The following is a 16,216-nucleotide window of genomic DNA, read 5'->3' as shown; positions in this document are numbered from 1 at the left end:
GATACAAATCAACTAGACTTGCTGTTCGTCATATTCAAATATGAAAAGCAAAAAGAAATTACCAATTTTTAATCATCTAGGTTTTCCATGACTATATTCAAAAGAAGAAATGAGACATTCTACCAGTTACTGAATGCACCAGTAACAGGAAACGTTTCCTTAGACGAGTAATACGGCACATGAAACGTGAAACACCTGTGACCACAGCTCTTACTAACGGCACTTCATTTTGCAGTTTTCATCACATGCCTCTGCTGCATGAAATCGGAGCCTGAGGTCACTAACCAACTCTCAGTTTTAATGGTACAACTCATTAGGATACAGGCATTGTTAAAGGCCATAAGTGCAAAACTATCATATTCCCAGCAGAAATAGACTAGTAATTGTTGCTTGAATATTTTTAAATGAATTATCATTTAAGCCTCTGGGGTCCAGGCAGTACTGTAAGTGAGCAAAGCAGGTCCAGAGGAGGACAGGGAAGAGGTGGGGTCTTGGGTAAACAGGAGAGCACAGGACCATCTAAGCAGACAGCCATCACTCAACCAGCAAGCTGCTGCCAGACGTGAGGCCCCAACAGAGTCACATTTCTCATTTCTCAAGAGCTGGAAACTTTGGTTTCATCTTTCATGTTTTGGAAAAACCCCCTAATTTTGAAATGTTGCCAACTAATTTAAAAAATTGAAAAAGTGCAAAGATCAAATAAAGTCCCACTGGCTGCTGAATATGGTCACTAGTTTGCAAACTCCAAAAAGAAACTCTTGAAACTAGTTTATAACAGATAAACTATAAATATGGGCTTCCCTGGGTTCAGAGTGTAAAAAAATCTGCCTGCAATGCAGGAGACCTTGGTTTGATCCCTGGGTTGGGAAGATCCCCTGGAGAAGGGAATGGCTACCCACTCCAGTATTCCTGCCTGGAGAATTCCATGGACAGAAGAGCTTCAATTCAGCTCAGTTCAGTAGCTCAGTAGTGTCCACCTCCTTGAGACCTCATGAACCACAGCATGCCAGGCCTCCCTGTCCATCACCAACTCCCAGAGTTTACCCAAACTCATGTCCATCAAGTTGGTGATGCTATTCAGCCATCTCATCCTCTGTCGTCCCCTTCTCCTCCTGCCCCCAATCCCTCCCTCCCAGCATCGGGGTCTTTTCCAATCAGTCAACTCTTCACATGAGGTGGCCAAAGTACTGGAGTTTCAGCTTCAGCATCAGTCCTTCCAACGAACACCCAGGACTGATCTCCTTTAGGATGGACTGGTTGGATCTCCTTGCAGTCCAAGGGACTCTCAAGAGTCTTTTCCAACACCACAGTTCAAAAGCATCAATTCTTCGGCACTCAGCTTTCTTTATAGTTCAACTCTCACATCCATACATGCACTGGAGAGCTTGGCGGGCTATAATCCAAGGGGTTGCAAAGAGTCGGACATGACTGAGTGACTAACATTTTCAAACTATAAATATACCTATTTAATACAGATAATATACTTTTTATATAACTAATATATATTATATATACTTAATATATTTAATATTATACTATAAATATGTTTATCAAAGTTTGGTAGCACTAGTCAGCTTTAAAGTTTTCAAAGTGGTCAATAGACTAGATCCTAGAGTATAGTATTAATGTTACATTTCATTCATATTCCTTACTCAAGTATCAAAGATAAGTTACTTCTTGTATTCATTTTAGTGACATTTTCTTTCAAGTGGAAACAGAGTATTTATCTTCTATATACTCCAGTGATAAGTATTTCAAGAAACAAAACAGTTTGAGAACCAAAATCCAAAACAATTTGGGAGGGGAAAAAAAAATGGGGAGGCTATGTCTTGCTTTTGGACAGAAAGAACTTAAATATGTAGCAAAACTAGTCTCCACTTTATAATAATCAACTAGTAGTACATTTAAATGGACATAGGGTTGCCTGCAGTATAATTACATAGTTGAATAAAAATCTTACATTGGCATGAACACTGTAGAGTTATAGGTGTGAATCTTCCTAGAAAATACACATAGCAACACGGAGAAAGAAAAAGAAAACCTCACAAAACTCTTTTCCTGGAAGTATAGGAGAAAAACAAAAATATAAAAATTCCACAATACATGAGATCTGGCTGAGATCAAACCAAGCTGACATAAGACAGAATCTATAGTGGAAGTGGAGAGCAGAGACAGACAGAATGTGTGGCATGTGATGAAGAGGGCTCCAAAATGGCAGATCTCAGAAAGCAACGTGAAAATGCATATCCTTAAGAAGAGGGATTTACGCTGGCATGCTGCGGTGGCAAAAAGCCTCCTGGACTTAGTCTGGTTTTGGAGAGACAGAGGATTTGTGGCACCACAGAGAACACAATCAGGCTTCATATGTTTAAAAAAAAAAAAAAAACTACGTCTGAAATCTACTTTGGTTCCACCCATACCTCCTACAAATAACTGAATAGGGAAAATCCAATTCACTAAATCACAGGAAACCAAAGGGAAACTGGCACAGCAATGACTTGGAGATACTGTTAAGAAAAACAGCAGAAATGAGCAGCATAACATACCAACTGTCAAAGAATACTGCTAGAAAAACATTACAATGGAGAAAATAAAAACTGTAACTACATACTCTTGCACAAAATTAGGAAATTAATCAACAAAGTCACTCCAAAATGAAGAAGATCACAAAGCATAAATATAATAAGAACTCAAGGAAGAAGTGACTAGACAACAGGAACAAAAGAAGCATGAACTAGCAGAACTCAAGGAAGAACCAGAAGAATAAACAAAAGCATCGCAGACATGAAGAAACTGAAAGGAGAACACAGAAAAGGGACTGCAGGAGACACAGCAAGAGACATTAAAGATAGAAACGAATGCAAAAGCGCTTAAAGGGATTAGAGCAAAATAATAAACAGAAAAGATATAAAGAGGGAGATCCAACAGACATATAATTAGGGTCACCAAGAACAAAAACAAAAATAATCAAAAACAAACATTTAAAGATGTAATTGAAGAAAACTTTCCTGATATAAAAATGGATCTGAGTCTACATATTAAAAAAGCACACATGTGCCAACGTATCCTACACCAGCATATCCTAGCAAAACTACTAAATATTAGAGACAGAATTCATTGGGCCAATAGGCAAAAAGATCAAATCATTAACAATGGGAAAAATGTTCAAGTTGGCTTCACACATCTACAAAGCAACGTTTAATGCCAGAAGACATTGAACAAACCTGTAAGATTCTCAAGGAAATAAAGAGTGAGGCAAGGACTTTATTATAAGTGTAAAGCAACAAAAAGAAGTTCTGAAAATGTTGTTAGAATAATATTCCCTTTTGTTTTCATGATTTGTTACTGAGAGACTACCAGATGACAAACTTTAATCAACTAGGAAAAACTTCTGCAAAAGTGTCTGGGTGAGCATTACACATATTTAACTGAAAAATTAAGACTAAAAGAAGAAAAGATAAAGGTGATAAAACAGAACACAAACATTATAGTCTATAATAATGTATAAATTCAAATTAAAAAATTAGGTGATGGGAGAAAGTGAGCAGGAGGTATAATAAGCTAACTCATTATCTTGATGTAACAGGTGGGAGTCAACAGAGAGCCTTAAAGCTTACAAATCAAGTAGCAGAAGTAAAAGCATACATAGTGCAAATGTAAATTGGGTGATAGAGAAGAGAAAGGGGAAGAGAAAAGAGAATATTTTAAAAGACTTTTACCTTTTTTCTTAGAAGAAAACTAACAGTTACTGTGAACTGTAATATAAAAATATCATATAAAGCAACTAATAAGACAAAAACACAAACCTTCCTAAATATCAAAAGAACAAGAAAGCAAGGGAAGACTACACAGTGAAAGACTTAACATTTATATATTTTACAACAGAAAATATAAAATACAATGACAGACTCCAGAAAAAAAGTCTGACATATCAATAAATGTAAATGGATTCAACTCATGTTGAAAGAGATTTTCAAACTGACTCATAGAACAAAACCTATCTTCATGCTGATTGAAAGACACATGTAAATCAAAGTAATTTAAATGGTTAGAAAACAAAAGGATGGGCAAAGATATACAAGGCAAATGTAAACAAAAAGAAAGTAGAAATATTTTGATTCCAGCTCTTTTTGATTCCAGGATCTGAGGTCTTCTCTTTCACAAGAACTGCAAATAATGTTTCATGTGCTTCTGTAACAACGTATGTATAGGGTATGTGTACATGATTAAATATACCATATATATGTCTTAAAACTATATAATTACTCAATTATATACAAATATACAATCTTTGAAGTAAGACTAGATATCAAATTGCTGAGTTCATGGTATATAAAAATTTTTCCACATAAAAATCAAAATACTTTACTGAGCACTCCTCACCTATATTTACATCAAGATCAGCTGTTGATCTAACATCATTGCAATACCTCCTCATCCTGATGACAATCTACCGTCAAGCACTCAAAAACTAAAATTTCAGTTGTTTTCTGAATCTTAAGGAAGTGGGAATTTATGCAATTTATTTATTAAAAATAATTCTGTTGAAGCAAAAATTTTTTTAACCACTTGCAGAAATCCACAGCCATGAGATTGCTTTCAGGAGTCAAAAATCTGTAGTTTCAGAAAGAGATTTCAGGCCTCAGAAACAAAAGTATGGGAAGTAAAAACATTTTTAAATATTCTAAAAATATAATATAAAAGTCAATAATGGTTCTATAAATACAAAAATACACTTGTGGCAGTATCAACTCAGTTAATGCATAAGAGGAAGTAACTGTGAAATCTCTGTGTTTCAATTTCAACATCAATAACAAAAGGAGAAGATAATAATAGTACCAACTTGATAAGACTGCTGTGAGCATCAAATGACTGAAACTCATCAAACACTGCTTGGCTTACACTGCAATAAATGTTAGCTAATATTATAGAGATGCAAATTTCAAACTGATGCATTATTCAAATCTTTTAAATCTATGTAATTACTGATGATAGAATTAGCCCCACAGACAAATATTTCCCTATGAAAAAAAAAAAGAATGTAAAGTTGCTCCTATCCTAAATTCCCTATTTCCTCTCGGCTACCACCTACCTCCGGGGCAAGATCATCAGCCCTTCCTCATTAAGCCTTATACCAGGATGTGTTCATTGTTAGTGGCACTGTCTTTCCGACCAAAGCTGCTGTGAACGACTTAAAGTCATGTCTTATGCACCTGTTCCCACACAAACTAGAAGCTCAATTAAGGTGTGTTAAATTAACAAATGTGATATTGTAGTCGGTGTGTATATGTGTGTGCATGTGTATGAAAAGCATGATCCAGTTCAGGGTTCATATTCTGTGGACTGCAATGATCTTGATAAGAGACAGCTGCCTTAGATGCCTACCTTCCTGAAAGTTCTGACATCAAAATTAGGAACGTAGGCAGTGGACTTCCCTGGGGGTCCAGTGATTAAGATGCCACGCTTCCAAGGGCAGGGGTTGGGGGGGAATGGAAGGTCAGCTGGGACTAAGAATGAAAGAAGGGATTCATTGGGAAAAAAAAAAAAACCAAGAACTTAGAACACTTATAGAGCACCCTGTGAGCATCAGGCAATGAACTGGGTTCTAGGAGTATAAAGAACACTACATCTCTGTCTATAGGGAGCTCACAGCCGCCAGGCACAGAGCAGGTAAGGCTCTCCCTCCTACTAACTAGTAGGTAGAGATGTTAAAGTTAAAGCTAGACCAAGACAGCTGACTCCCAAAATTCTAAATTTCAGTTCTCTTTCCACCAGAAGAATGTCTTTCAAATGCTAACAGGGCTCACAGCAAAAAAAAAAAAAAAAGAAATCTGTAGCACTGCGACTCACTCTAGTATTCTTGAAGTAGAGAATCCCATGGATAGAGGAGCCTGGAGGGCTACAATCCATGTGGTTACAAAGAGTCAGACATGACTGAGAGACTAACAACCACCCACCTAGTACAAATACATATACTTCTGATCTTTTCTATTTCACTTTTTTTTTTTTTATGTTCGTCCTGACACATTAAATAGGTTTATGGCTCAAAAGTGGAAAAATACTATGCTAGATTAAAACTCTTAAATGTCAGGCAGACAAAATTCCTAATAATTAATTTTCCTCACACAATGAATATCCCAGCAAAAAAAAACATAAAACACTATCAAATAATCAAATAGCACCCCCAAAGACTAACATGGAGCCATGACAGCTGTCCCCTGGGGAGTGGGAGGAAGCTAAACCTAATCCCCATCAGCCATCCAAGTAAATTCCCAATCCAAGGGAAACGAGGATTGTGAAGCAAAGATAGCTTGGTGCTAAGTCCCTGGCACCTCGCTTTCTTCCAGCCAGACTGTGGCCCAAAAGACTCCCCTCATCCTGCATAAGCAATTTTGGAGCTTCTACTTGCAGTGAATATTTTTCAAGGATTTTGTGTAAGAGGCTTTAATTAGATGTGTTTGGATGGGGAACAATGTATTTATTAAAAGAAATGAATGAAAATCATAATAATCTATTTTAAATAAACATATTATTTCAAAGAAATAGCTCATTGAGATTTGCCAATCTTTACTTAAACTGAAGACGAAGGAGTATGCTGATTTATCCTGGCTCTGAATAAGGCAGGTAGATGTGAATCATTAAGGAGTAGGTCTTTTAGTTTGCTCTTGAAATAAGGGACCAAGGCAGTATACAACTTTCCCTCAACATGAGAGGCTTGGCACTTGCCAAGCACTTGCCATTGAAGGAAATGTGGTCACAACAATCATCACTACCTAGTAGCGAACTAGAGATGAGAAACCCCAGCGTCCTCAGAGTTCTTTCAAGAAATGTGTTCCCCTGGACAGAAAATGTAAAATCAGAAATGGGCAGAGAGACCAGAAAATCCTTTCCCTCTTCTGGGTCCACAGATAGCACTCCAGGTCTGAGAACACAAATCAAGTACAAGAACATCTAGTTAAGTTCTTAGACTTAACTAGTCTCACCACTCTCTATCCAAGAAGTGTGTTTGAGTTTAAAGGACTCATTTTTTGTGTGATATTTTCCTCAAATTAAAGGACAATATTATAAAAGTAATAAATCTTCCTGTCTTCCCCCAAAGAAATCTGTTTAGAATTATGTTAAGAAAAACATTCTTTTATAAAGATAAAATGCACTTTTTCTAAGAAATAGGAAAAAGTCACACCCACTATTTATCAGCTCTATTCAACAGAACTTCCTGTGATGATGGAAAGTTCTGTTATCTCTACTGTCTACTACAGAAGCCGCTTGACACCTAGTACTGAGCACTTGGAATGTGGTTGGTGTGAATGAGAAACTGAGTTTTAAATTTATTTCAATTAATTTAAATAGTCAAATACGGCTGGCAGCTACTATATGGGGCAGTGTAGATTATATAATCAACATAAGTCTTCCGCAGCAAAGCTGAGTAATTCACTTACCTTAGACTGAATGTCACAACTTGAAAATTTGATATTCTATACCAATATTCAATTTTCAGTTTCCTAGTTAACAGTTAGCTAATTAACATTTAAGGTTTCCTTAGAAGTGGTTTTTCAACAAAGTCTGGCAATTTTTATTCTAAAACATAAACATACTAGATACACTGAGCAGCATTGCTTTGGCAATGCTCAATCTTCCATGTGTGAAACTTAAAAACAGGGAAAGGGGAAGATGAAAAAAAAACTCAGGCCCACCCTCTCCTTGATATAAAGGTAAGAAATGAAACATATAATCCAAACAAAGCCCAACACAACCCCCTTGTGTGTATATCTGCTCATCAACCCCTGCTTATGTTTGCTTCTTTAGACCCAGTTGTGGCTTTAAACAAAAGTCATTCCTATATTTGTTTGACCTTGTCTGTGTTCTATTATGACCAGACCTTTGAGAAGTAGTCTACCTATTAGGAAGACTATTTAAAATGCACATACCAAGATATTCTATATTTAAATGAGACAAACCAATCAAATGGTCAAAAAGCAGTACCTTGAAGGAGAGCAGATGCTTCAGAGAGACTAAAATACGCAGAGCATGCCAAGACCACCTTCCAAGCAGGTGGCCAAAGAAATTGCGTGGTTTTATAGGCAGCAAGGAAGAAACATTCCAAGAAAATATGCTTAAAAATTATGCTGCAGCCTTGTTGTAGCCATACATAATTAACTTTAACTTCAGTCAGCACCACTGAACTCCTTACAATCTCAAGGTCAATGCCAAGTTATTTTTTTCCAGCTTCTCATCATGCTAACACTTACACACACAGGCACAAATGTTTCAGTAATTTCATTATTTTTAAGTAGAATGAACTTCTAGAACTTATATCTAGAAATACTATGAGCTCATTTAAAACAAGCAAACTTAAGTATATTATGCAAAGAACAAACCACTAGTACCGCATAGCATATTGGGGGAAGCTCAGACTCTACAGAGCAAAGCGATTCTATGACAGCAGTGCAGCACAGGTAAAAATTCAGCACCATAGGCAAAAACTTCATTTTTACTTTGTTTTCTTTTCTCTCCTGCTACTGCTACTACCACCGGGTCCCCCCAAAGAGGACCAGAAGTTCACCTACCATATCTAAAGACCACTGGAATCTCAACAAGATACATAACAAAGAAGCAATGCGTATACTATCCCTGGGGGTTCGGATCTTGCAGAATAATAAATGGCATTGCCAGAAGGAGAAAAGGCTTCATCTGGGGCAACTAAGAGCACTCTAACCTAGCAAGAGACTTTCAGACTCCATAAAAGCTGTGTGTTGTCAGTGCCCTTGTGTGTGTACATAAAATCTGCGGATGTCGCCTGGGCAGGAAAGAGGGAGACAGAAAATTTTAAGTGGGGATCTGCCGTGCTGTTCAACCCTAAAAGTACCCTGCTCACTCTTCCAAGATATGACCGGCAGACTCCACTGACCGCAGCATCTGTGGCACTATCTCTAAGGAGCTTACCGGTTATAAAATTCTATGATAAAGCCTCAGTGTCCAAGACAAGGGCCAGAAACCTGAATGCTTTTTTTGTTATCCTGCTTTTTAGAGGGAAATGTCAAATAAATATAATAGTACACAATTTTCACAACCAGGGCACAAGTTCTCAAAGCCTGTAAGGCTTATAAGCAGAAAATAAACACTGCTTCTCATTCAGTTCTTTAAAATTCACTTTAGAATAGTATTACGCTTGCAGAAATAAAAATCTATTAAAAGACACTCTGAAGATATATTAGCTTAACAGGGATAAAACTTAATTTCTTACATTTAATATTCTAATATAAAATTATCAGATAAGATATAGATTCTAGTAAACAAAGGAAACATACATAACAGAAAAAAGCCACCCTTTGCTTGGCTTCAAATGTGAACACAAGTACAATACACCATTAAATGAAAAAACTTTTATTAAACCATCTTAGCACAAATAGGGCTCAGTACTTTTTCTTAATGCCCAATGATTATGAGCTAAACATCTTACCTTTCCATTTTATAACCCCTGAAGTCCTATAAAACTCACTCTTACTCCTCTAGGACGGCTTACACTGATGGGTTTTAGTACATGTCAATCATTAAAAGCCATTATTTGAGGCATTTATCAATATATAATTATGAAATTATACTTTTGAAAATATCATCCTTTCTAAATTAGGATTCTTAAAAAAAAAAAAAACCTCAATAGAATTGGTCTCTGTGTTTACAATAGTCAAAGCATCTTCCACTTGAAGTGTAATACGAATTTTTTTAAAAAAAAAACATGGCTCCTGATTTAAGGCGAACATTACACATTTTTAAATATGCATTTTAAAAACTGTTCATGCTCTTACCTGTATATCCAGCATACCATCCCCAAGAAGCCACCATTCCTAAAAGCCATTTGTACATCATTCCTTCAAGGTACCAGTACCGCTTGCTGTCCAGCAGTCGAAGGGGCAGAAGCACGATTATATAGCAGAGGTAGGATGGAATTGCAACCAGGTTGTTGGCGACCATGAAGGCAAACCTCACCAGGGCTTTCACCAAGATCCAGCCCAGCCACGGAGCTTCTTCCAGAGTCACAGCCATTCTCACATCGAAGTCTGTCCTGTCTCGCTGAGGTGAAAAGAAAATCCATTTAAAAAGGAAAACGGAGTGAACACATCTAGACAGTCACTAATAGAGAAATCACCTCCAGCACAAAAACAAATAAAAAAAAAAAAAAAGAAAAGAAAAGAAAAATCGAGGATCTAAGCTCCCCCCCCCCCCCCCCCCGCTGTAGTACCTCAGCGATCCGTCCGGGAAATTCCAGAGGGGGACGGACAGCCAGCGGAGGAGGAGCCCCACAAGGTCAAGGGAGCTGTTCACGGAGGCACAGGCTATGTCATAATATATTTAGCAAATGATAACACTATTCCCACCAACTCCTCAGCGGCCGGCCCGCAACCGCGTCTCACTGCAGTCTTCGGTTGGACTTTGAGGAAGAAACAACACAGCGACCTGCCTCACACGCCTTCGGCAGCTCCCTAACTGACGGGGGTGAAGAGAAGCCTGGAGCGGGCACCTCTCGATCCAGACCGGGACCCTCACCACCACCCTTCTGCACCGATTCATCCTTTATAACGGTCTCTCGCATTAGCAAAAAAAAAAAAAAAAAAAGAGTTACGCTAACATGGTTCATTTGCCGCAAATCGGGGCTGGCGTTCCTTTTTCCTTAGGTGTGTGGAGGAGGGTGGGGGAAAGGTGGGGGACCAGAAAAGCGGGCAAAAGCGTGAGCGGGTGAGAGGAAGAAAGTGGGCGATAATAAGGCGAAAAGGAGGAAGAACGCGAGTAGGGGGAGGGGAGCGGCGGCGGCGGCGGCAGGAGGCGCAGCGCCGGGGACGACGAGCCCCGTCCGCGGCCGGAGCGCAGGGGAGCCGGGGGTGATGAAAGGAGCGGGGAAGAGGCGACCGCGGCGCTTCAGTCAGGGGGCGGCTGGGGCGGCCGCGGTCCGAGGTGTGGGAGGGGTCGGGCCGCGCGCCGGGCTCACCTCAGCGGGCGCGGGCGGCGGGCGGCAGAGCGCGGGGACCGGCGGGGCCGGGGGTGGGCGGCCCGAGGCGCGGCGGCGGCGGCGGGTGTCCTCGGCCGGGGGGTCGCGGTCATGGACGCGGCGGCGGCGGCGGCCGAGGTGCGGCGCGAGCGGGCGCGAAGGCGCCCTACTCCCCTCGCGGCTGCCTGCGGACAGAGGGGACGGCGGGGACTCTGAGGCCGGACCTGTCACCGGGGCGGGTCCCAGGGAGGCGGGCGGATGCCCCGCGCCCCCGCCTCCTCCTTGGGGCCTACCGCGCCCTCGTCCCTCATGCCGCCGCCGCCGCCTCCTCCCCGGGCCACGCGACGACGACACCCGTTCCCCGCCTCCCCCCCACCCCACGCCACAGCGCCTCCCGGGGCCCAGCCTGCGGCAGCCGCGGGGCCTGCACCCGCCGAGCCCGCACTCACCTCGGGCCGGCCCGGCCCCGGCCCGGGCTGCGGGAGCCAGAGGAGCCGGAAGACTGCATGGCCGGCGGAAGGAGGAGCGGCGCGGCCCGCACCCGGCCCCCGGCGGCGCCGAGACTCGGTCCCCGGGGCCTGGCCGCGTTTCGCCGGGGCTGGCGGGGAGGGGCAGCGGGGAGGAAGCGGCGGGAGTCTGCACTGCTGCAGAGCCGCCCCCAGAGCGCCCTCTAATGAAGGCGCGGCGGCCGTCGTCCGCCCTCCCGCTCGCGCCACCGCCGCCGGCGCCGGGTCCCCGCTGCCCGTGGGTCGAGGCCCTTGGGGCCCGCCTGGTCCCTAGGCCGGGACCTGGCTTAGCCCGGGACCGAGGAAGAGAGCCGCTCGGAAAGATCTAGCAACGAGCTCCAACCCTTCCACTACACGAGAGTGATTTGGTCCAGATTTAGAGCCGCTTTTCTGCCGAAACAGCGGTTTTTCATTGTGAGGGCTCTCTCTCTCTTCTTGACAAACCAGATCACTGCCCGGGCTGGGAAACTGTCCTCCTCGAAGACTGAATGCCCTCTTTTCTTTCCTAATGAAACCCAGCTGCTCTCACGGCTTTTCTTCTGACTCTCTCCAGAGGATTAAGGTTTAGAGTTTAAAATCAATTCATGTTAAGTGCCAGATCTCTCGTTCCTGGAAAGCACATGGAATATTAATGATAGTTCCAGTGTCCCATCCATCCTCCTGCTCCCTACAACACCCCCAAAGAATCCAGTGGGAATGAGTGGTCTACACAGAGACACTAAAATTTGGTTAGTCAAAGAGGGAAAAGCAGGTAAGCAGTAACTGTCATTGAGCGAGTGCTCAAAAATTGGTGTCCATAGGTACCCCTGGACAGGGCTGGGTCATTCCCAAGATACTGTAGTTGCATTCTGTTTCAAAGGCTGGACCACCAGAAGAAAAATAAAGACAGAGCCCAACGACCTCCCCACCTACACATTCTCATACGGTCTGCTGCTGCTGCTGCTGCTAAGTCGCTTTAGTCGTGTCCTCTGTGCGACGCCATAGACGGCAGCCCACCAGGCTTCTCTGTCCCTGGGATTCTCCAGGCAAGAATACTGGAGTGGGTTGCCATTTCCCTCTCCAGTGCATCCATGCATGCTAAGTCGCTTCAGTCGTGTCCGTCTCTGTGTGACCCTATGGACAGGAGCCCACCAGGCTCCTGTGTCCACAGGAATCTCTAGGCAAGAATACAGGAGTGGGTTGCCATTTCCTTCTCCGCATATGGCCTACTAATTTTCAGTATTTTAAAAAAAAGTATAAAATCTTGTTATATCCCTTAATCACATTTGTAAATTGAGGAGGGGCACTTTTTTTTTTTTTGGTGCCCTGCCATGGTGACCTGCCATATTTAAATCAGAATGCCACTTACTCTTCCTACAAAATGTTTATCACTGTGTTTGCTTCAGACTCTCAATGGCCTCTCTCTTTCTCTCAGTCCTTCAGCTCCTCTTTGGCTCACAGGTCAAAGAAAGAAAATTCACCTTAGGGACATGTGAAAGAGTATTTCCTATTCCCTTGGGTGATGAGAAAATATGAAAGCACAGAGCCTGGGAGCCTGGCTGGAATAGTTGATTAGATTTCTTTCCATTTAGTATTAATTTGTTTTTATTTATAGATGTTGTTTATTTCACCAATATTATATTCTAACTGTACAGAGCATAAAAAGGCACAGGCCATGTCTTTCTGTATAAGTTCAAGTGATGAATAGCAATAGACAAGTTAAATATGACCTTTCTATTCTTTGTATCAATGTTTCCTTTGAGAATTTAGGTGCCAAGGTAATAGCATCTTAAAATAAATCTCATGATAAAAATAATATATATACTGTTTATTGATTGTTTAAAATATGTCATAGTATTATTAAGTGGATAAGATAGGTAAGACACATATTTCTTCTGGGAATCAAGAGTAAACTCCCCTAAGATTCCATTAGGTCCATCCCATTCAACATTCTCCACATGCTGGCAAATGCTGGCTGACACCTGGGGAGACATAACCTACAATGTGATCTGTACCTGGTTCCTGGATTACAGAGCATCTGCCAGAGCTCCAGATACACCAGCACTTGCTGAGATGTAATTAGTATCAATCAGTCATGCCCAGAAAAGGGCCAGAGGTTGGGGAGGACCTTTCACAGCAGGTGTCAAACTTTAGCGTGCAGAAACATCACTTATCAGTTCAGTTCAGTTCAGTCGCTCAGTCGTGTCCGACTCTTTGCGACCCCATGAATCGCAGCACACCAGGCCTCCCTGTCCATCACCATCTCCCGGAGTTCACTCAGACTCACATCCATCGAGTCCATGATGCCATTCAGCCATCTCATCCTCTGTCGTCCCCTTCTCCTCCTGCCCCCAATCCCTCCCAGCATCAGAGTCTTTTCCAATGAGTCAATTCTTCACATGAGGTGGCCAAAGTACTGGAGCTTCAGCTTTAGCATCATTTCTTCCAAAGCTCAACATCACTTATGGTGCCTACCAAAAAGAGAGATTCTTGAACCTCATATCAGAAAAATTTTCATACTCTAGGTTCAGAGGAGCTGGAGAACCTGCTTCTTTAAAAAAACAAAAAACAAACAAACAAAAAAAAACCATAGGTGGTTCTAATGCAGGCAGAGTAGGCAGATCTTGCTTTAAGAAACTCTGACCGAGAAGTATCCTGACATTATCACCTTTTCTTGACCTTTCATGATTTTAAATAATTCAATCATATCTGTTCTCATCTGTACTAGTTTGCTAGGGCTGCGAAACAAAATATCACAGACTGGGGAGCTTAAACAACAGAAATTTATTTCTAGCACTTGCAAAAGCTGGAAATCACAGATCAAGGTGTTGGCAGGGTTTGTTTCTTCTGAAGCCTCTCACCTTGTCTTGTGGATGACCATAGTCATCTGTCTATGCGTGCAGGCCTCTGGTGTCATTCTTGTGTCCCAGTCTCTTCTTTCAAGGACCATAGTCCTTATACTAGTCATGTTGGATTAGAACCCACCTTAATGACCCCATTTAATTTAATTACCTCTTTAAAGGCCCTGTCTCCAAATACAGCCAGGTTCAGAAGTACCGAAGGTTATGACTTCAATATATGAATTTTAGGGGGACAAGAGTCACCCATAATATCCTCCTTCTACTCTTTGGTGGTGGTGGTTTAGTCACTAGGTCATGTCTGACTCTTGTGACCCCATGGAATATAGCCCACAAAGCTCCTCTGTCCATGGGATTCTCCAGGCAAGAATACTGGAGTGGGTTGCCATTTCCTTCTCCAGGGGATCTCCCTGACATAGGAATCGAACAATCTCCCTGACATTAGGTCTCCTGCATTGCAGACAGATTCTTTACAGTAGCTTTATGGGAGGGATGTAGAAACCCTAACCAGTCAGCTGGTCCCCTCTTGACTGACTCCAACTTCATTAGACTTATCTTGAAGCTAAGTATATAGAACAAGACATGGTATTCCAGGTGTAGATATGCCCTGTTTTATTGCCCAGGGTGATTGAGAGGGCTTATCTTTTTAACATTTTTTATCACAGTAGTGTGTTTAGCTTCCAGACAATTCAGTACCTACAATGGATAATTTGGGCTGGCTTCTTCAGGGAACAATTTCAGATGATGCTTATATTTATCTCTTGTATTTCATATTTCACTTAAGATATATGGTTTGTGTTCTTTTGAAAAGTGAAAGTGTTAGTCACTCAGTCGTGTCTGACTCTTTGCAACCCCATGGACTGTAGACTGCCAGGCTCCTCTGTCCATGGGATTCTCCAGGCAAGAATACTGGAGTGGATTGCCATTTCCTCCTCCAGCGGATCTTCCCAAACCAGGAATCAAGCCCAGGTCTGTATTCTCTTACCCTACATATGATACTTCCCTCTAGCCTACATTTTTTTCTCCACCATATTTCAACTTACTGATGCAGCCTCCTGAGATGTTTCTATAGGTTATTTCCACAATACCACAGGCAGATAGATGTGTAAAGGCTCTGAACAACTGTAACAAGAAGATTGGGATGACCAGTTCTTCAGGACAGAAGATCTGTAGAAAGCAGGGACTTTCTTCAAAGATTAACTAGCCTCCAGTCCCCTCTCCAACTACCTTAGAGCTGGCTTTATCAAAACACAAACATAAACTGAGAATTTTACAATCTTTCTATATAGTAAAGCCCAATAAAGGAAGAAGGAAAACATAGAGACCCCACCCTATAGCCACAGGAGTTATCATTTCAGTTTCAAAGCTCACAATTGAACCATAAGAGGATGATCCTTTGAAAGAGAAATATGACTTCTTACATTTCCAGGAGTCTCCAGACATTTTAAAACGATTTAACCATGACACCCAAGAAGGTTTAATTCCATCCATCTGGTCCACATGCACACAGCAAATTAGGTTATAACCAAGGAGGGGCTCCCTCGGGCTGAAGAATCCTTCTGGGCCCTCTCTTTTTCCTGGTGGCAATTAAAAAAACATTTCAGCTACCTGTGCCAGTTTCTGCACTAAAGCTCCACTGAACTATTTCTCTCTAGGGTAAACCCAACCAGCAGTTTCATAAAACATTCAACGACTTGACAAAGGCCCCCACATCACTAGACACAGTTGCAACCTAGAAATTAGCCCCTAAGACAGTCATGCATTCTGAGTGTTGTCAGATTTAACTTCAGACAAAAAGGGAAATACATACGTATCGTGAAAAGGAAAGTGAAGCTTGAAAGGGTTAGTCGCTCAGTGGTGTCTGACTCTTTGTGACGCCCATGAACTGT

The 16,216-nt window shown here is 41.9% G+C and overlaps 1 protein-coding gene across 3 annotated transcripts in view; it reads right to left on the bottom strand.

The window, feature by feature from the left end:
• Positions 1 to 16,216, bottom strand: part of LPGAT1 (lysophosphatidylglycerol acyltransferase 1) — a 152,573-nt gene that overhangs the window by 71,059 nt on the left and 65,298 nt on the right. The window contains exons 1-2 of one of the 3 annotated variants that reach the window (XM_027956306.3): positions 10,985 to 11,177; positions 9,807 to 10,071 (exon numbers count right to left, since the gene is read on the bottom strand). In XM_027956306.3, the coding sequence (XP_027812107.1) occupies positions 9,807 to 10,044 (238 nt within the window). In that variant the 5' untranslated portion in view covers positions 10,045 to 10,071; positions 10,985 to 11,177. Of the gene's footprint in view, positions 1 to 9,806; positions 10,072 to 10,627; positions 10,955 to 10,984; positions 11,178 to 16,216 lie in introns of those variants that run through there. The other 2 variants (XM_060396724.1, XM_060396725.1) reach the window with 2 other exon arrangements.

The sequence above is a fragment of the Ovis aries genome, chromosome 12 (assembly GCF_016772045.2).
Source record: "Ovis aries strain OAR_USU_Benz2616 breed Rambouillet chromosome 12, ARS-UI_Ramb_v3.0, whole genome shotgun sequence".
NCBI classification, from domain to species: domain Eukaryota; kingdom Metazoa; phylum Chordata; class Mammalia; order Artiodactyla; family Bovidae; genus Ovis; species Ovis aries.
The sequence above is the reverse complement of the archived record's forward strand: the minus strand, read 5'-3'. Positions and strand labels throughout refer to the sequence as shown.